This window comes from Peromyscus californicus, unplaced genomic scaffold (genome assembly GCF_007827085.1).
Source record: "Peromyscus californicus insignis strain IS unplaced genomic scaffold, ASM782708v3 Scaffold_10__1_contigs__length_136768540, whole genome shotgun sequence".
Taxonomy (NCBI): domain Eukaryota; kingdom Metazoa; phylum Chordata; class Mammalia; order Rodentia; family Cricetidae; genus Peromyscus; species Peromyscus californicus.
This window is the reverse complement of record NW_026294391.1, coordinates 36,591,295-36,612,262: the sequence shown is the minus strand read 5'-3', so window position 1 is coordinate 36,612,262 and position 20,968 is coordinate 36,591,295. Positions and strand designations below refer to the sequence as shown.

The following is a 20,968-nucleotide window of genomic DNA, read 5'->3' as shown; positions in this document are numbered from 1 at the left end:
CCATTACGAAGCATTAGTCTGTAACTTATGACACTTTCTTTAGATTATATCCTGTTATTATCTCTATTTCTTTCAGTTTTTGAGATTATACCATAATAACATCATTCTGCACTCCCCTTTCTTCCCTCTAAACTCTCCAATATGTACCTACTTCATCTATGTCAATTTTGTGGACTCTTTTTTAACTAAATGTTGATATATGCATATGAGTTTGAATGGTCACATTTGAGTCCTAACTTTTATCTGAAGATTTGGAGCTAGGAATAACAGAAGAGACCTAACATGCCACATTTGTCTTTTTAGATCTGGGTTAATTCAACCAGAAGGATCTTTTGTAGTGCATGTCATTTATCTGCAAATGTCATGAATTCATTTTCCTTTACCTTGGAATATTATCATGGAGTGTATAACTACCACTATTTCATTATCCATTAGACAGCTGTAGAACATTTATGTTGTGAATAGAGTTGCAATGAACATGAATAAGAAAGTATCTGTGAAATAGAATATCAAGTAATCTAGGCATATTTCAAGGAGCTATATATCTGAGTCACACAGTACATATTTACCTTCAGAAAACTAAGAATTCTCCACACTGCTTTCCAGAGTTGCTATACAAATATGTAAATCCCAACAAAAGATGTCTCTGGGCAACACAACTGTACAAGTATTCAATATCTCTCTCTGTGTCTCTGTCTCTGTCCTTCTCTCTCTGTCTCTCTCTCTTGCTCTTGCTTTCTCTTTTGCTCTGTGTGATTGTCTGTATGTGTGTATATGAATGTGTATGTATTTACATGAGTGTGTGTGTCTGTGTGTGTGTGTGTGTGTGTGTGTGTTTTATTTTCAGTTTACTCCATTCAGTTCCTGGACTCATTTTGACTGGATTTTCTCTTTTCTTTTACATTGTGTTTTAAATTTGTCTGGTTTTCTGGATATTCATTCACACCAAGCATGTTTGTTTACACTGGACATAAAGTAGCCATTTCCGGTCTTCTGAAGATTATGGAAGAGGACTTGTCTCAGGGACTGTACACTTTGTTTCTAACCTAGGGGCCACTGATGGGTTGGAGCTAGGAGGAACCTTGGCCAGCCCTATTCTTTCTACTTGTGAAAACATTAGGGCCCAAGCGTTAGTTCCAAAATGAAGGGTACATATATAGCCCTGATTAAACTCAAACTCATAGAGTCACAAATAAAATTAAAATAAATGATACTGTGAAATGGACTTGTTTGGAAGGGAGGACTTGACAAGATTGAAATGACATCAGAGAGAATTATCAGAAAATTTTATTTATGTGGGAAATTGTCAACAAACAAGTTTTTAAAAAGCATGTTACTTGAGATATTCATGGCAAATCAACTCTTTGAATAAAATGGAAAAGAAATATTGTGGAGTACGGAATGAAATGTGAAATATTGAGACATTCTGTACATTCAGGTTCACAGACCTGGGCCCCTGAGCCGCAAATATTCTATCTTTCATGAAATCCCTCCACTCTGTCCCAAGACCCAATCTTCTGTTTAGTGACACTCGTGGACTGTGTGTGGTCTCCAAATTCTACAAATATGAAAATAACAGTGTAAAGGACACTAGTTCTCATTCTTTCTTCATGTGCTTTAGTTTTCTGTTACCAGTCAGTAGCAATGAGTGGAGAATCCACGTTATAATCCAATTACAGACTGATGATGTGCTTCTCTGTTTGTCGATCTTTTCAAACCAAGTTGATGATTCACTGACTTCTATTTCTCAAGAACTCAGCTGCTGTATTTCTTTTGCTTGATGCTCAGGACCAATAGGAAGAGAGGCAGGCACCTGTCTGACTTAATTGCCTCCACCATTTGGCCAACACTCAGCCCTTGGGCACAGATGCACTGTAATACATTAGTTATGGTTCCAATGGGAGTTTTATTTTATATTTTCAGAGGGAATAAACTGACTTGTTACATGATTGCTCCTTCACTATTTTCTATAGTCCTCTGTTCAAATCACTACTCATTTATATCAGCTGTGTTCCTCTTTTATTAATATTCAGGATTTTGTTATGCATTCTGAATACATGTGCTGTTAGAAATAATGTATTCAATTATCTTCTCAATATATGAACTTTCTATCAACTATCTCTTTGGTGTACCTCAAAATCCCAAATATCTAAATTTTGATAAGGTTCACCTCTGTCCCTCTCTCTCTTTCTGTCTCTGCCTCTCTGTGTCTCTCTAACTGTCTCTCTCTGTCTCTCTATGACTATCTCTGTCTCTCTCTGTGTCTCTCTCTGTCTCTATCTGTCTCTGTCTCTGTCCCTCTCTGTTTGTCTCTGTCTGTCTGTCTCTCTCTCTCTCTCTCTCTCTCTCTCTCTCTCTCCTTCATGGGACAATCCAGAAATTCAATGATGATTTTCCTAAAATAATTTTCCTCTAGCCTATATCCAGTATTTCAAAGCTTCACGTGATTAGTTCCCCTAGATCTTTTCCAGCTTTGTCTCTTAAATGTAGGGATCTTGCATTTTCTTGGCTGTAGATCTATGTGCCATGGAAATTAACTCAGGAGTTTCTGATTACACATATTCATTTTTTCCTGAACAATAAATATGTTGTAAGGAGTGATTTTATTTACTCAAATGTTTATCAAAATCCTTCAGCAAAGAATATTCACCAGCATATGCTCCTTGACATACTTAATAAAACAGATTTTTACTATTCCCAAATTAATAACTATATTTGGACCCTGCTACAAAACCAAAGAGATGTGCTTTCTGTTCAGTGCACACAATGGCATAAACATCACCAAAAATGAATCAACCATGATGATTCAGAAAATCAATACTCTTTAATTATCAGTTGAGTGACACATAATCTCATAGTGCCCAACCTCAAACAGTGCCTTTGGATTAGGATTCCTGTATCATCAAATTCAATCATCATCATCCATTCAGGTTGATGTGAAATCAGAAGAGATTTATTTTATTATTTTCTCCTTCTGTCACCTTTCCTCTTTTGTATGGCAGGAACATGCCTGGACATTCCCACTGTCCTTGCTGGAGTAAAGGCATATCCATTCTCTACTTACTACTCCAGTGGAATATCTCATAGTGCCTAATATCTAAAGGTTAATGAAGTTTACCTCTCCTCTCCACCTCTTTGAAAATCCTAGAATAAAATGTTCATTCATTAAATTCCTATGTCCAATGTCCATCCAAGTCTTAGACTTTAACATGATTAGTTCTTAGTTTCTTAAGCTTTCCTTCTCAAATACATAGATCCAGGGTTCACCTGGACTTAGCTCTAGTGTATTGGGGAAAACGACTCTGAAATTTTTGATTGCAGACATTCATTCCCTTCCAAAAATGTGTTTACGATTATTAATATTTACTCTTCTGCTTATCAAAATTCTGTCTCCTTTCCATTTTCCATTATAAAGTGTAGTTTTAAATTTCCAAATTAATATCTACATTTTGCCCCATTGTCTTTTAAAATCGTACTGAAGAGTACAAAGTTGAATTAACCATGAGAGTCTGAAAAGTAAATATTCTTTATTTTCAGTTGAGTGACAAGTCTCCTCAGAGTCCCCAACCTCAACAGTTTCCTGTGGTTTTGGCTTCATGTTGAATCCTAGGCAGTTTGCCTCGTCTGCTCAGGTTGAGGTTAAATCAGGATAGTTTTTAAATATTTCCTTCTTCCGTCATCTTAATCTTCTTCTGGCATTAATTTGCCAGGAAATTCCCTGTGTCTTTGCTTCAGGATAAGCATATGCACAAACTTAGTTAAGGATTGGGTTTTCTGGAAAGTTTTATGGAACACTAATCAAATTCATTCATTCCAATTCCCTTGTTTCTGTCTATACTCACAAAACAGTCATATTAGTTCATCAAATTTTCACAATTTTTAATGTGACAACAATCAATTTTAAAAGAAGTCCTCAATAATGACAAAGACAAGAAGGGAATATGGGTTGATTGAGAAGGAGGAAAGGTAAGGAGCAAATGATGTGATTATAACATGATATCTTAAAAACAAAGAAAAGAAAATATTTCACCATTTTAAATTAATATCTGTTATAAGTATAATCCTCTGTTTATTTTGAACAGTCTGAAATCCTTTTTTTTTTCATTTCTTTCACATTCCCTGATTTTTATTTTATATTAATCTTATGAGTGACAAGCCTTAATGGCTTATTTTGATGTTGTATTCAGGATTCAGCCAAGAGTAGTAACTATGAATTCCATCGTCACAGAGTAAAAGCACCCAGGATATTTACACATGAGGTCTTCATCTAAGGACATGATGCATTCTCAGAGCCTTCTCTCACTCTGATGACAGACCTTCCACTAAGGTTTTGGCTAGAAGGTGAAAACCCGTGGTACTAGCTTTCATGGAAAATGCAACTTTATACACATGAAGATATTCCCTCTATTTTGCATGTTTTGTTTGTAGGTTCACACATCCTACACTGAAAACAATGTACTGCTCTATACTTTTTTCTTGTCTCTGCCTACACTGAACCTGTACTAGGCTTTGTCCATAAGTGGGGAGTTCTAGATGAGGAGCTCAGTTATGTGATTTTACCCTTCCATTCTGAACCATGGGACACTGAAACATTTTCTGTAGGGAGATATTACATTCACCATTGTACCCAATGGTGAGGCCCCTGTGGTCCTACAGTTTTCCAAAGTTATACATAGTCACAATGGTAGGATAAATTTATAGAGTCAGACAAGAATAAATTTTTAAAATAATAAAATTAAATGCAGATCTGTAAAAGGGACCTGTTGGTCGGGGAAGCTTTTATTATCTTGGCATAGAGATCTGAAAAGTGTGAGATCAGAGTAAACAGAAAAGAAATATTCTTTGTGTGTGTGTGCATGTGTGTGCATGTGTGAGTGTGTGTGTGTGTGTGTGTGTGTGTGTGTGTGTGTGTGTGTGTTCAGATGTGAAACTGTGCTTCTCTGTGTTGTGTCTGTGTTGATGTCTGTTTGCATGTCTGTGTGTGTCTGTGCCTGTGTGTTCAGGTGTGAAATGGTCAATGAACTATTTTAATTAAGCAATACCTATTTCTGGGGATATGTATGACAAACCACCTATTTTAAAAAATAAGAGAATAATTTTAGAGTCCTGAATAAAGTAGGAAACACTGAGATATTCTATACTTTCAAATTCATGGAAATGGCACATGACTCACATAGAATACATGAAATCCCCCCATCCTGCTCAAGAAACACATCCTAAAGTTTGTGAAACCTGATGTTTATGTGTCTCAAAATTCTAGAATTATTAGTGCAAGGGTGATTAATTTCAATATTTAACCATGTAGCACACTTTTTTGTAGTTTGTCTCTGATGGTCTTTGAAAGGCTGATTTCCATCTATCAGAGAGTAATAATCAGGGATTCAAATGCCAAATCACCATTGGATTAATAACTGATGAATGCATTTTTATGGTTGTTGACCTTTTCAAAGTAAAAGGAAGAAACACTCTGTACTTTTACTCAACAACTGTGCAGATGTATTTCTTAGCTTGATAGCAAGGCTTAGCACTGTCATAAGAGGATAGATTTAATGTAATGAACTCATTGATATTTTCCCTAAAAAAATTTCTTCTCTCCACTATTGAGATTCTTAAACTCTAATGTGATCATTTCCACTAAAGCTTCTCCAGATTTCTTCTTAACTATTCAGGTCTATGACATGGCTGGACATAACTCTACCCTACTTTGGAAAAATACCTCTTTTTATAGATCTTTAATTTACCAGAAAGAAAAAAAAGTAGCCTACAACAACAACAAAACAGCTCCTGTTGTAAAGAGTAAGACTTGTTGAGCTCATACTTAGGAGAATCCTTCTTCATAGAATATCCACTGACAACACACTCTTTAGATTTCCATTGAAGCAGAGCATTTTACTATTCCCAAATTTATATCTACATTTTGGGCACTGTTACATTATAAAAGAGATATGAATTCTGTTTGACAAAAATAAGGTTTAAACAATAACAAGATGAATCAACCATGACAAGTCAAGAAAGTAAATAAACTCTCATTTCATTTGAGTGACAGATCCCCTGAGAGTTTCCAACCTCAAGCAAGGCTTTGGCTTCTCCCACAGTCCAAGGCAAATTGTCTCTTTTATTCAGATTGAAGTTAAATCAGTACAGATTTATTTTAACATTTCCTTCATCCTACTTCTTACTCTTCTCCAAGAAAGGAATACTCCATGGACATCCCCTGTGTCCTTGCTGGAGTAAAAGCATATACACAAACTAAATGCAAGAGGAAGGAGGGGAGACAGCGGTCAGGTTGTAAAAAAATGAACAAATAAAAATACATAAAGGAATAAAATTTCATTTCTGCATGGTTTTCTTTGGAACATTGAAATACTTCTCTAGTCATTGATTTTTCTCTTATGTCTATGTATCACAAAACATTGATAGTAGTTCACCAAATAGCCACAACTTTTAGATTAAAATAAAGGCTGTATTATATCACTGCCTCAGTTTTTTTGAAAAATAAAAAACCAAAGTGGTTCCATTTATTTCAAATTCCCTCAGTTTGTATTATATTTTACACTAATCTTTTTTGAATTTTTTAATTTTATAATTTAATTTAATTTTACATATCAGCCACGGATTCCTCTGTCTGCCCCTGTTCACCATCCCCCTTCCCCACAGCCCACCACCATTCCCATCTCCTCCAGGGCAAAGACTCCCCTGGGGGTTCAGCTCAACCTGGTAGATTCAGTTCAGGCAGGTCCACTCCCCTCCTTCCAGGCTGGCTGTGCAAAATGTCCCTGCATAAGCCCCAGGTTCCAAACAGCCAGCTCATGCACTAAGTACAGGTCTCGGTCCCACTGCCTGGATGCCTCCCAAACCGTTCAAGCTAATCAACGGTCTCACTTATCCAGATAACAGCCAGTTACCTTAAAAGCTTATTTTTATCAAGTTTGCAGGATTCAAACTAACAACAATAACTATGAATTACAAGTTCAGTAAATGAAAATACCCAGAATATAGAAACACAAGATTTTTTTTCTTATGTTGACGTCCTAAACTAATCTCCCTCTCCCTCTCGTCTTCCCAGCCTCTTCCCCACCTCCCATTCTAGTCATATATGTGTCAGATATGTCGATGGCCATTAATATCTCCAATTCTATTGACATATATTTACACCATTCATTATTTCCGTGGCAGTATGGAAGATTTTTAGGTTTATGAGGTCACAGTTTTCAATTCTTGGAATCTGATTCTTGACAAATGGAATCCTGTTTAGAAAAATCCTGTCATACACTTGTACCTTGAAATATACTGCCTATGTTGTTTTCCAGGGTTTCCAGTGTTTCAGGAGTCACATTGAGGACTTTGATTCACTTGTATTTAATTTTGTGAAAAGTAATAGATTGGAACCAATTTTGATGTACTGCAAGTAGACACCCAGTTTCCTCAGGGGCATTCCTTGAAGACACTCTTTTCTCCAGGGTAGGTGTTTTGACTTTTGCTAAGGTCCACATGGCCGTAGTAATGAGTCCTTGTATTTGGGTCTTCTACTTGATTATATTGGTCTATAAGTCTATTTTTGTGCCTGTACCAGATTGTAATTTTTATTATTCTGTTTATATTTAAAGATAATGATAGTACTTACTTCACTTCCCCTTCCTTTTTTTTCCCATCTAAACAATCCCATATGCCCTTTGTGCTCACTTCCAAATTCATAAATTCTTTTTTCTGGTATTGTTCTCACATAAATATATGTGTGTGTTTATTCCTATGATTTTTCCACATAGGAAAATACAACCTGTTCAGTCTGCATAATGTTACTTACGTGTTTACAAGCCTACCATTTGGGATTGAATAACCAATTACTATGCTCCACAACAGAAAGATTGTATCTCTGAATCATGGTTTTCATCAGTTGCTTGTGAGTTTTATCTCTAGGACTGAGGCCCCATGATGTTTCCCCAGTCTACTCTAGCATGCCTATTGTTGTTGTCATCCTTATTCTGCTGCTATTGAGGCAGTCATATAGATGACACCTTGTGGGTATAGCTTCTGATATTCTAGGATAAAGATTCTCATAATTCGTAAAGCGTTCCATATTTAAGAAAAAAAAAGATTCTCATACCCAACTCCCTGACCCTTTGGCTCCTTCTATCTTTCTGGCCCCTATTCCACAGTGTTTCCTTGAATGTTTTTAAATATATCCATTGGGACTAGGCTCCACATCTCTGCCTTCTGATTGGTTGTGGTTTTCTGTAATCATTCAGTGTGTTGAAAACAGAAGCTTGCTTTAAGAGAGGTGAAGAATACACTTTTCGATGGGTATAAGCACAAAATTGTGATGTTTTTGTGTGTATCATTGTTGTTTTCGTTGTTGCTCTTAAGGGCTATGCTGGTTCAGTAAAGTGGCAGTTATTTATACTGTACACCACAACATTGGTCCTGGGTAGTTAGCTAGGTTTTTTAACCTTCTAGCTCTATAAGGTATCTTAAAGACGGCAATGATAATACCTCCTGTTTTCATCTTTTATCTCAGGATTTGTCATAAAATCTAGAGTCATTTCTGGTTCCATATGAAAATTAGGATGTATATTCTTTCTTATTTGTGTAAAGAATGTTATGTTTTTCGTTTCCTTTTTTAATTTGGCATTGTATTGTATCTGTGAATTGTTTTTTGCTGGATGATAATTTCTCCAATATAAGTTCTACCATTCTATGATTATTAAATGCCTTTTCACTTAGTAAGAATTCTCCCAAACCCTTTCTCCTGAGATTGGAGGATTACTTTCTTCTTTTTCTTCTTCTTCTTCTTCTTCGTTATGTATAACCCAAGATATTTTCTTTTAAAGAAAGATCCTACTTTAAATGGGATTCTGTCCATGATATCTTTCTAAGGTGGCTTCATTGTTGGAATACAGAAAGGCTGTTGATGATTATAAACTGATTCTCTCCTTGTCATGTTGTTTAAATTGTTGATTCTACTACATGTGTTCTGGTACAATCTTGCTATATCTTAGCTATAACAGCGTGTCACCTGAACTTGGGGATAATGTAAGTTCATTTTTTCATAGATGTGTGCTGTTAATTTCCTTCACTTCCTATATTGCTCAGTGTAATACCTCCAAAAAATATTGTAAAAGAGTGAGGATAGTGGGCACCCTGTCTTCTTCAAGATTTTAGTAGGTTTCCATGCAGTATTTCTGCATATAGGATGGTGTTGGCAAGTATGTTTATCAAGATAGCTTTTAATATTTTGAAATATGTTCCCTCCGTTACTCTTCTCTCTTTGAGTTCTATTTATAAAGCATGAGATGTGCTGTCTAGGGCTTTATCTTCACCATTGAATTAATCCTGTTTTTGTTGCCTTGATTACATTTTATGACATTTTGTATTTATAGAATTCTGTATGTTGAACCAAGCTTGTACCTTTGGAACAAAGAATTTTTAATCATTATGGATGATCTCCTTGATATGGGCGTGTATTCATTTTTCTAGTATGTTTTTAAGGATTTTTACCACTATGGTCGCCATATGAAAATTATGTAAATATACATTGAATACACAAAATTTTCAAAAAATATTTTTTCAAGTATGTTTTCTAGAGTAACATTGTTTAACTAGCCACACAGAGAATGGTTAAATAACTGGGTTTTTTTTCAACAAAAAAAAAATATATCATTGTTACTTATTTATATCTTTTGCTTATAAATATTGAACTACTTTGCATCTGTTGTATCTTTACACTTCAGTAGACTGGATGTAGCAACACTCTCTAAAATCTTTTCTTTTTCCTTGTTCCAAGCCCTTTAAAAAATTACATCTGCCTTTTCTATCTTGATAGCTAATTACATTCTAAGGAAGCATTGTAATACAAACAGAAAATTGTAATATATACATGCATATTTGTAGGGCTTGGTATCTATGGAATATACTTCTCATGAATTTACTCTCTTCTTCAAATGTGAATGACTCATGTGTACCCTAGTAAGGCATATCCAGATTCATTTGCTTACTGTAATCATTTAACAAAAGATAATCTCCTCAGATGTACTTTTGAAAACAGATTTCATCCTCTTTTAAATAATGTGGAACTCAAAGGTAGACCCAAAGAATTTGTTATATGAAACTTTTTAGTTTGTTAGGACCACTCAACCACAAATCACAATTTACAGCTGAAAGTAAATATGAAGCACAACATAAAATTCACTTCTGCAGTGTTCTTGTCCATGGCTCCAGTAATTGTGACATTTCCAAGGATTACAATAGTTTTCAGTAATACAGATATCATTTGTTACACCAGACTGATTATTTTAGTTAGCTTAGTGGATATTTATGTGCTTTTTGAATGAGATCATTTTCACACGGTCTTTATTGCTTCTTGAAACACTTTATTTAATCATTCAAAAAAGTAAGAACAGCTCATACATCATGAAAAAGGAAAGGAGAGGTAAGTCAGGAATTTGGTATGTGGTATGCTGACTTCACAGGAGAGGGGACAATTCATTCAGAAAGAAATGGTGATTTATATGTGATACTGATTCCGTGGTCAAGAGGATATGATGTATAATTGTCATCCGGTTGTCCTCTGTGTAAACATGAAAGCAAAAATGAAAACATAGGTGAAAGGACACTAAAGATTTCATCCTTGAGAGTTCATGAACACAAAATTAAATATAACACTATAGAGTATAGGGAGGGATTATACACAAACTGTTCCTTTCCTAGAAACCACAAATATTTTATACTTTGGATTCCATAGGAACACTGTCTACAGGAAATAATGACATTCTGTGGCCTCACATACAATTTGAGATTGAGAGGATTCAAAGAATACATAGAAAAGTTCAACATGCTTGTACCATATCTGTGGCAAATAATATTCCACAATACCAAGTAAATTAAGATTTTTCAAATGACAAGGCACATTTTCTTGATATAATATTACACTATATGAATGTATTAGTAATTCTGAATAAGATAAAAGTCCTTCATATGAATAAAAAATATCTATCCTTCACTTTTGACACTAAGATTTTCAGCTTTAAAAGACATAATATTCTGTCCTGATTTTGTCTAATTTTGAGTTCCTTATTTTCCTTTCACATACTTATTTCTAATTTTTTATGTAATAAGCACAAATACATTCAAATATCTAGGTGATTAAGCATGGCTTCTGTTTCTACTCACCTACAGAAGGTTTTACTTGGGACAAGTATCTGTAAAAGAATGGAAATGGTGTAAGGAGAGACAGAAATGTTATCATAAGAATATAAGAACCGCCGGGCGGTGGTGGCGCACGCCTTTAATCCCAGCACTTGGGAGGCAGAGCCAGGCGGATCTCTGTGAGTTCGAGGCCAGCCTGGATTACCAAGTGAGTTCCAGGAAAGGCGCAAAGCTACACAGAGAAACCCTGTCTCAAAAAACCAAAAAAAAAAAAAAAAAAAAAAAGAATATAAGAACAGCTCCCCAATGCTTATTGTTTGAAATATCAACTGAAAGATAGCATATGACTAGATATAATCTGAATCAGAGTTCTAAATGAGTAGATAGACAGATGAAAATTGATTGATAGATAGATAGATGATAGATAGATAGATATAATATATATGTATATATATGCATACATATATTTATAAATATACATCAATATACATATGTACACACACACACACACACACATATGCTATAGCCAAAAAAAATTCATCGAAGTTACCTGTAGCCAGAACATTTTCAATGTTTTCTGGTGGGATGTTCTGTTCCTCAGCAAATTTCTCAACTTTTTCATGTTCTTCATCAGTCAAAGGATCACCTTTTCCTACATTGCATGAATGACAATGTTAGAGACATGTTGAATAGAATTCTGCAGAATATACATTGCTTCTTTAGTGTCCCAGCATGGTATGCAACAGAAAATCTCAACTTCTCCAAATTATGCTGGGTGGGTCAATACAATCAATAATAAATCTCTCCATGTTCCATTTAATGAAGTCTAAATGGTGGTATGACATACTTTGCAGTGTTTCGTGATGCATCAAAATAAAAACTCTTCTCTAGAGAATTCACGCATCTCAATCCTATCCACTTGCAAAATCATAACACTAGAGAGTCGTGAATGCTTCTCAGTAGAACCTTCACATTTCTCCCGAGTCTATACTTGAGAGTTCATGTTTTAATTTCATACACACTTGATCAAATGACACTCATAATGGACTGAACTTTGGGAAAACAATATTTCCTCTACTCTTTCTAGTGAGGAAACATGAAGATAACATCTTCCAATAGCCTCCCCCATTGTCACTAGTCATCAATGAACGTACTACTTGAATTACAATATAATGTAAGAGTTGGTCCACACAACAATAGGATTGTCATTCCAGCGGACAGGAATTTGTAAATCCCATGATACTGTATTTGGGAGTGAATCTGACTTAATCCTCTTTTGCAGAGTGATACTTTTGCTACAATTTCAGAGAATCCCCTACCATGCTTACCAAGAACAAAAATCAAATTGGTTACTGTGCCAGCTCTATCCACATTCTTACTGGTAAAGACTGCATGCTCTGGTGTTACATACACAGGTTGAAATGTGTTGTCACCTTCATCTGTAAAATGGAAATATTTAAAACCTCAGTGTCAGTCATTTTTCTACTTTATTTGATGTCACCTATTTGCTAAACATTAATATTGACCCTGACTCTAGCAATCATCTCTAATTCACTATCATATGACACATGTGTGCAAAGGTGTTCCTGTAGTCATTTATTTTGCATATCCCATCATAATAGAGTGACCAATCATTTCTGCTCTTCAAACCTGATAGTGAATCATAAGTACAGACACTTTCCCTTTTCACTGAATTCCTAGTGTCAAGACTTGTGTGACAGGTTTGTTGGGTATTCCTTTCCCTTTCAAACAGTCCCAAAGCTCATTTTTCAATTTCCTGAAAGTGTATTACTTTGGTGCCACATCATGATAATACTTGGTGAGCAAATGAGTACATGTGCAAAAATAGACCATACTAATTAGTAATATGCACAAGTTATCATCTTGTAAGAGTATTGATGCAAAGATGTAAAGGGGAACATTTTGTGTATACCAGACATTCATGTTTTTTATGTCTGTCTGTGTTTTATGTATTTAAGCATCTGTCTGTTTTTTTTCTCTCGCTCTTTCTATCTCTCTCTAACGGTGTGTGTGTGTGTGTGTGTGTGTGTGTGTGTGTGTGTGTGTGTGTGTGTGTGTGTGTGTTTGTATGGTATTTCTACTTACTGACACTTATTAAATGATAAAAGTTGTTAATGAGATAATAAAAGGAGTTAGGATCTGGTCATTTTCTATTACAGGACTACATTTTAATATCCATGTTAAGTTAGGAAAACATTAGACTTGCCAAAAGAATGTATCCTCTGTTCACTTAAGATAAAAACAAAAGTCAGATTTGTATAATTCAGTGGAATGGTATTGCTATTACTTCAGCAATTCTTACAACATTGAAGTAGTCAGTCTGAAATTCTTAAATAGATTTCCCTCTAACTGCTTTTAAAAATTGAAGTTTATCATCCAATAATATAAATGTTGTGATCTCTCCAAATTATGAGAAACAGAAACATTGAAATAGCACAGTTAATTTAAATTTTCCATAAATCAAGATGACACATAATTTTTGCAATATAAGTACTTGAGAGCTTAAGGCATGAAGTTTGAGAAGATGTTTGAGGCCATTGAGGCCTATTAGTGAGTGGCAGGTCTGTCTGATAACAAACTGAAACACTGTATGAAAGAAAAAACACTGGATATCAACTAGAAATAAATTTTCATCCAGGAAAATTATTTGAAGATATCTTGTTAGAATTATTCACATTTTTAGGTAATAGTGTTCTTCTCCATGTAAATTTCAGATGATCTACAACGTACTCTAACTTTGTAGTGTATCTCAGTTCACTGGAAGGATTGATAACTTTCTGAGGAGCCAAAATTGTTCTAGATTCATGTCCCTATGTGTGGCTGAAGTATTAGTATGAATGTGCACACTCACATTGCTTTTGTTCATAAAGGAAACTCCTAGATCCTGTACTTACATTGGGTTCTGTAGGTGCCATCTGCTTGCTTATACCCAGTGACTTCGGTCTTTGAGCATTGGCCATTTGCACTAAAAATCAAACAAAGAATCCATCGTTTACTCTTCATAACTTTTAAATTCCTATTATAGATCTTCAAATGTTATAATGAACTTGAGAGAGTCATATTATCTATGAACAGTGTATAGAGCTAGGACTTACCTCACTATTCCTATTTCTTGTTTAGAAAAGATCATTCTGTTTGTAATCATACAGATGACTGGTTTTTTGCGCCCATTTTGCCAAGTGCTCTATAGGCTCTGATGACTTCCTTATCAAAACTTCGCTATCCACTCAGTATGATTTTCATTATGCTAATTCTCTTGTTCTAGTCCAGCAATAATATGAACACAAGTTTATATGCATGTTTTTAAGTGTTTTTATTTGTAACCTGAAACATACAATTGTGGCTACAAGAGAGAAATGGTTCTAAGCATTTAAGTCCTAATGGTGTTATGTAGTCTTTCATTAAACATAGTCATCCAAATGCCAGAGAGAGAGTCTTTGAACCTAAAGCTTCAGAGAAAGGGATTCATAAGTTAGATTCATCTGTCCTGTTTGTGGAGGACTTTTTTATGACACCATGATTGGATAACATAACATGTATGGTTTTGACCTAAATGCTCACATATACCTTTTGACTTACTAGAAATGAGAACCTTAGAGTTTCATGCATCTAATATTAGAGAACAATATTCAACCACAAGCCTCCAACCACAAGAATTTCTAAATAAAATCTCATGGAACTGGAGACACTAATCTCTTTGTGGTGTCCAGAGCTACCCCATCATGGAATAATATAATCAAATTGCTAAAGATGTGATTTCATGACCAAAAACAGAACATTCCCCTATGAATTTAACAACATAAAGGCTGAGAAACATAAATAGTCTGCTCAGTTTACAAGGCTGACCATTTGCTTACTTGACATAAAATGTGACTCCCATTTTACTACATTCCTCGTCACAAGTAATATCACGAACATAGAGTCTCAGAGGTGCTTCCAATGCTATCTTGTCAGCTTTGTCAGCAGCAATGGCAACTGTCATCCATTTTCCTGCAATCTGAAAAGGGTAAAAGGCAAATAAAGGAGAAAAATAAAACAGGTCATTAAAATATGAGTTGGTGTTCGCATCTCTGATCCCAGTCCTTGGAAATTTGTAAACAATCTAAAACTATCAATCAATAATGTTTTGTTTATTAGTTCAAGATTATGTATCTACAGCTGTAGAATAACACAGGGTAGTATGATGACTTGATTAACAGCATTTTGGACTTGAGATTTGGGGAATTGCTCATGTTTTGGCCTCTTATGCTCTGCAAATTCAACCCATTCTTTTCTTATTTCATTTGTTCCATCCTAGAGAAATATGAATTGGAAAGCATACCTGAGCGAAGGTCAGAAAGCTTATTTCATTAATACAGACTTGCATGGACTAACTGAATGACGCATCACATCTACAGAAATATGCTGTTGAGGAACCCCAGACATTTGCACAGACCATATGATTTTACCTTAGCATGAGCATGAGCCAGTCCAAATGCCAAAGCCAGCAGCAGAAACTTTACCATGGTGGCACCTGTCTTTGGTCTTCTTCAGAAGCTCAAAGTAGGTCAGTGGATGTGAAGGAACTGAACTGACAAAGATTTTTATATGATTAGTTAGAGGGAGTTTCATGAAATCAACCAATGGTTCTGCACCACAACAACCTACATCCATCTGGTATTTCCTCATTGGCCCTGCTGAATGGTGTATAATATATTCCTAAACTAAGAAGATTAGCCTTAAGGTCAAGTTATGTTGGCATGATTAATTGAGCATCCTGTCAGAAAGAAAGGATTATCCCTGTGAGAGCATTAAGGAATGGCTTTGCCTCCAGAACTATACTGGTGGGTAAAGGTCAAAATGCATATGTCTTATAGGATTTGTTTAAACACCATGACATGTGTTTTAAAATACATTCTGAATCTAAACATAATACTGTGCAGTTAAATGAATTTAAAACTATGGTCTGGGATATATGGAGCAAGAGTAACCACACTCTTAGAAGATAAGGTTTTAAAACATTTGGAGGATTTCCTATAAGGATGTTGATATGTCTTGTGCTGCTTTTAAGTCTTTCCATACATTGACTTCTATAGCCTTCCACTACATTAAATTCAACTACCATGGTACAGAGCTACAAGAGCTATCATCAAAGCTTAACTGTATAAATAATGGGGAAAATGTTGCTAGATGTCCACTGGTAATAAATACAAGTATCATTAATTAAAAGAAACCAAATCAAGTGAAACAGTCTATAAAAATAACAACCTCAGAGAAATTATATAATTGTGCAAAGGGACTCTAATTCAAGCTGAAAATATTGCTTTACGTTTCCTAAAGCGACGACCCTCCCCACCCAGTTGACTTCTTTACACATCAAATCCAAGGTCTGTGTTGTGCTTAGCCACAGGATCTTTTCATCCATTTCTAGGAACCAGCAAGAAGACTATCAGGACTCTGCAGTTCTTGTTGAACCTCTGGGGCTTCCCTCTCTAACACATCAAATAACCTACATTTAGCACTTTGGTAATATTGTTTGACAACCCATGGTTTCTGACTACACCATTACAAAGCATTAGTCTGTAATTTATGACACTTTCTTTAGATTATATCCTGTTATTATCTCTATTTCTTTCAGTTTTAAAAATTATACCATAATAGCATCATTCTGCACTCCCCTTTCTTCCCTCTAAACTCTCCAATATGTACCTACTTCATCTATGTCAATTTTGTGGACTCTTTTTTAACTAAATGTTGTTACATGCATATGAGTTTGAATGGTCACATTTGAGTCCTAACTTTTATCTGAAGATTTGGAGCTAGGAATAACAGAAGAGACCTAACATGCCACATTTGTCTTTTTAGATCTGGTTTACCTCACCCAGTAGGATCTTTTGTAGTGCATGCCATTTATCTGCAAATGTCATGAATTCATTTTCCTTTACCTTGGAATATTATCATGGAGTGTATAACTACCACTATTTCATTATCCATTAGACAGCTGTAGAACATTTATGTTGTGAATAGAGTTGCAATGAACATGGATAAGAAAGTATCTGTGAAATAGAATATCAAGTAATCTAGGCATATTTCAAGGAGCTATATATCTGAGTCACACAGTACATATTTACCTTCAGAAAACTAAGAATTCTCCACACTGCTTACCAGAGTTGCTATACAAATATGTAAATCCCAACAAAAGATGTCTCTGGGCAACACAACTGTACAAGTATTCAATATCTCTCTCTGTGTCTCTGTCTCTGTCCTTCTCTCTCTCTTGCTCTTGCTTTCTCACTCTTTTGCTCTGTGTGATTGTCTGTATGTGTGTATATGAATGTGTATGTATTTACATGAGTGTGTGTGTGTGTGTGTGTGTGTGTGTGTGTGTGTGTGTGTGTGTGTGTGTGTTTTATTTTCAGTTGACTCCATTCAGTTCCTGGACTCATTTTGACTGGACTTTCTCTTTTCTTTTACATTGTGTTTTAAATTTGTCGAGTTTTCTGGATATTCATTCACACCAAGCATGTTTGTTTACACTGGACATAAAGTAGCCATTTCCTGTCTTCTGAAGATTATGGAAGAGGACTTGTCTCAGGGACTGTACACTTTGTTTCTAACCTAGGGGCCACTGATGGGTTGGAGCTAGGAGGAACATTGGCCAGCCCTATTCTTTCTACTTGTGAAAACATTAGGGCCCAATCGTTAGTTCCAAAGCTAAGAGTACACATATAGCCCTGATTAAACTCAAACTCATAGAGCCACAATAAAATTAAAATAAATGATACTGTGAAAGGGACTTGTTTAGGAGGGAGGACTTGACAAGATTGAAATGATATCAGAGAGAATTATCAGAAAATTTTATTTATGTAGGAAATTATCAACAAACAAGTTTTTAAAAAGCATGTTACTTGAGATATTCATGGCAAATCACCTCTTTGAAAAAAATGAAAAAGAAATATTGTGGAGTACAGAATGAAATGTGAAATATTGTCACATTCCGGTTCACAGACCTGGGAACCTAAGCCGCAAATATTCTATCTTTCATGAAATCCCTCCACTCTGTCCCAAGACCCAATCTTCTGTTTAGTGACACTCGTGGACTGTGTGTGGTCTCCAAATTCTACAAATATGAAAATAACAGTGGAATGGACACTAGTTCTCATTCTTTCTTCATGTGATTTTGGTTTCTGTTACCAGTCAGTAGCAATGAGTGGAGAATCCACTTTATAATCCAATTACAGACTGATGATGTGCTTCTCTGTTTGTCGACCTTTTCAAACCAAGTTGATGATTCACTGACTTCTATTTCTCAAGAACTCAGCTGCTGTATTTCTTGGCTTGATGCTCAGGACCAACAGGAAGAGAGGCAGGCACCTGTCTGACTTAATTGCCTCCACCATTTGGCCAACACTCAGCCCTTGGGCACAGATGCACTGTAATACATTTGCTATGGTTCCAATGGGAGTTTTATTTTATATTTTCAGAGGGAATAAACTGACTTGTTACATGATTGCTCCTTCACTATTTTCTATAGTCCTCTGTTCAAATCACTGCTCATTTATATCAGCTGTGTTCCTTTTTATTAATGATATTCGGGATTTTGTTATGCATTCTGAATAAATGTGCTGTTAGAAACAATGTATTCAATTATCTTCTCAATATATGAACTTTCTATCAACTATTTCTTCAGTGTACCTCAAAATCCCAAATATCTAAATTTTGATAAAGTTCTCCTCTGTCCCTCTGTCACTCTCTCTCTCTGCTTCATAAGATAATCCAGAAATTCAATGATGATTTTCCTAAAACATTTATCCTCTATACTATATCCAAGATTTTAAAGCTTCACATGGTCAGTTCTCCTAAATCTTATCCAGTTTTGTCTCTTAAATATAGGGATCTTGCGTTTTTTATCTGAAAATATATGTTTGGAGGATAATGACTCAAGAGTTTCTGATTACACATTTTCATTTTTCATGAACAACACACATGTTGTGAGGAGTGATTTTATTTACTCAAAGATATATCAAAATCCTTAACAAAGAATATCCACCAGCATATGCTCCTTGACATATTTAGTAAACAGTTTCTTTTACTATTCCCAAATTAATAACCATATTTGGCCCCGCTACATTATAAAAGAGATGTGCTTTCTGTTCAATGCACAAAATGGTATAAACATCACCAAAATGTATCAACCATGGTGATTCAGAAAAGCAATACTTTTTAATTATCAGTTGAGTGACAAATGATCCTAGAGTGCCCAACCTCAAGCAGTGCCTTTGGATTAGGATTCCCGTATCATGAAATTCAATCACTGTCATCCATTCAGGTTGATGTGAAATCAGAAGAGATTTATTTTATTATTATTATTTTCTCCTGTCACTTTTGCTCTTCTTTTTTTTTTTTTTTTTTTTTTTTTTTTTTTTTTTTTTTTTTTTTTTTTTTGGTTTTTCAAGACAGGGTTTCTCTGTGTAATTTTGGTGCCTTTCCTGGAACTCACTCTGTAGACCAGGCTGGCCTCGAACTCACAGAGATCTGCCTGCCTCTGCCTCCCGAGTGCTGTGATTAAAGGCATGCGCCACCACCGCCCGGCACCTTTCCTCTTTTGTATGGCAGGAACATGCCCTGGACATTCCCACTGTCCTTGCTGGAGTAAAGACATATACATTCTCTACTTATTACTCCAGTGCTATCTCTCATAGTGCCTAATATCTAAAGGTTAATGAAGTTTACCTCTCCTCTCCACCTCTTTGAAAATCTTAGAATAAAATGTTCATTCATTAAATTCCTATGTCCAATGTCCATCCAAGTCTTAGACTTTAACATGATCAGTTCTTCTAAAGTTTTTTAAGCTTTCCTTCTCAAATACATAGATCCAGGGTTCACCTGGACTTAGCTCTAGTGTATTGGGGAAAACAACTCTGAAAATTTTGATTGTAGACATTCATTCCCTTCCAAAAATGTGTTTACGATTATTAATATTTACTCTTCTGCTTATCAAAATTCTGTCTCCTTTCCATTTTCCATTATAAAGTGTAGTTTTAAATTTCCAAATTAATATCTACATTTTGCCCCATTGTGTATTAAAAGAAATGTGTCTTTTAAAAACATACTGAAGGTACAAAGTTGAATTAACCATGAGAATATGAAAAGTAAATATTCTTTATTTTCAGTTGAGTGACAAGTCTCCTCAGAGTCCCCAACCTCAAAAGTTCTCTGTGGTTTTGGCTTCATGTTGAATCCTAGGCAGTTTGCCTCGTCTGTTCAAGTTGAGGTTAAATTAGGATAGTTTTTAAATATTTCCTTCTTCTGTCATCTTAATCTTCTTCTGGCATTAATGTGCCAGGAAATTCTCCGTCTTTGCTTGAGTACAAGCATATGCACAAACTTAGTAAGGATTTGTCTTTCTGGAAAGCTTTATGGAACACTAATCAAATTAATTCATTCCAATTCCCTTGTTTCTGTCTATACTCACAAAACAGTCATATTAGTTCATCAAATTTTCACAATTTTTAATGTGACAACCATCAATTTTAAAAGAAGTCCTCAATAATGACAAAGACAAGAGGGGAACATGGGGTGGTTCAGAAGGAGGAAAGGTAAGGAGCAAATGATGTGATTATAATATAATATCTTAAAAACAAAGAAATGAAAATATCTCACCATTTTAAATTGACATCTGTTATAAATATGATTCGCTGTTTATTTTTTTTTTTTTGGTTTTTTTTTTTTTTTTTGGTTTTTCGAGACAGGGTTTCTCTGTGTAGCTTTGCGCCTTTCCTGGATCTCGCGCTGTAGACCAGGCTGGCCTCGAACTCACAGAGAT

General features: G+C 35.2%; 1 protein-coding gene across 1 annotated transcript; it reads right to left on the bottom strand.

Annotated features, from left to right (window-relative positions):
- Positions 1 to 11,178: 11,178 nt before the first annotated feature.
- Positions 11,179 to 15,668, bottom strand: LOC128114246 (odorant-binding protein-like). The gene is made up of 6 exons (XM_052744089.1): positions 15,612 to 15,668; positions 15,021 to 15,160; positions 14,058 to 14,128; positions 12,471 to 12,581; positions 11,693 to 11,794; positions 11,179 to 11,195 (listed from the first exon to the last, which is right to left on the bottom strand). The coding sequence occupies exons 1-6, from the start codon at positions 15,666 to 15,668 to the stop codon at positions 11,179 to 11,181; spliced, it is 498 nt and encodes a 165-aa protein (XP_052600049.1).
- Positions 15,669 to 20,968: the final 5,300 nt, after the last annotated feature.

Bases quoted from the DNA above. Each gene is read 5' to 3' on its own strand.
- LOC128114246 (XM_052744089.1), bottom strand. From the start codon at position 15,668: ATGGTAAAGTTTCTGCTGCTGGCTTTGGCATTTGGACTGGCTCATGCT. The intron at 15,161-15,611 runs GTAAAATCATAT...TACCCTTTTCAG, and splicing joins TGGCTCATGCTCATGCTAAG to ATTGCAGGAAAATGGATGAC. The intron at 11,795-12,470 runs GTAAGCATGGTA...CATGCAATGTAG, and splicing joins CAATTTGATTTTTGTTCTTG to GAAAAGGTGATCCTTTGACT.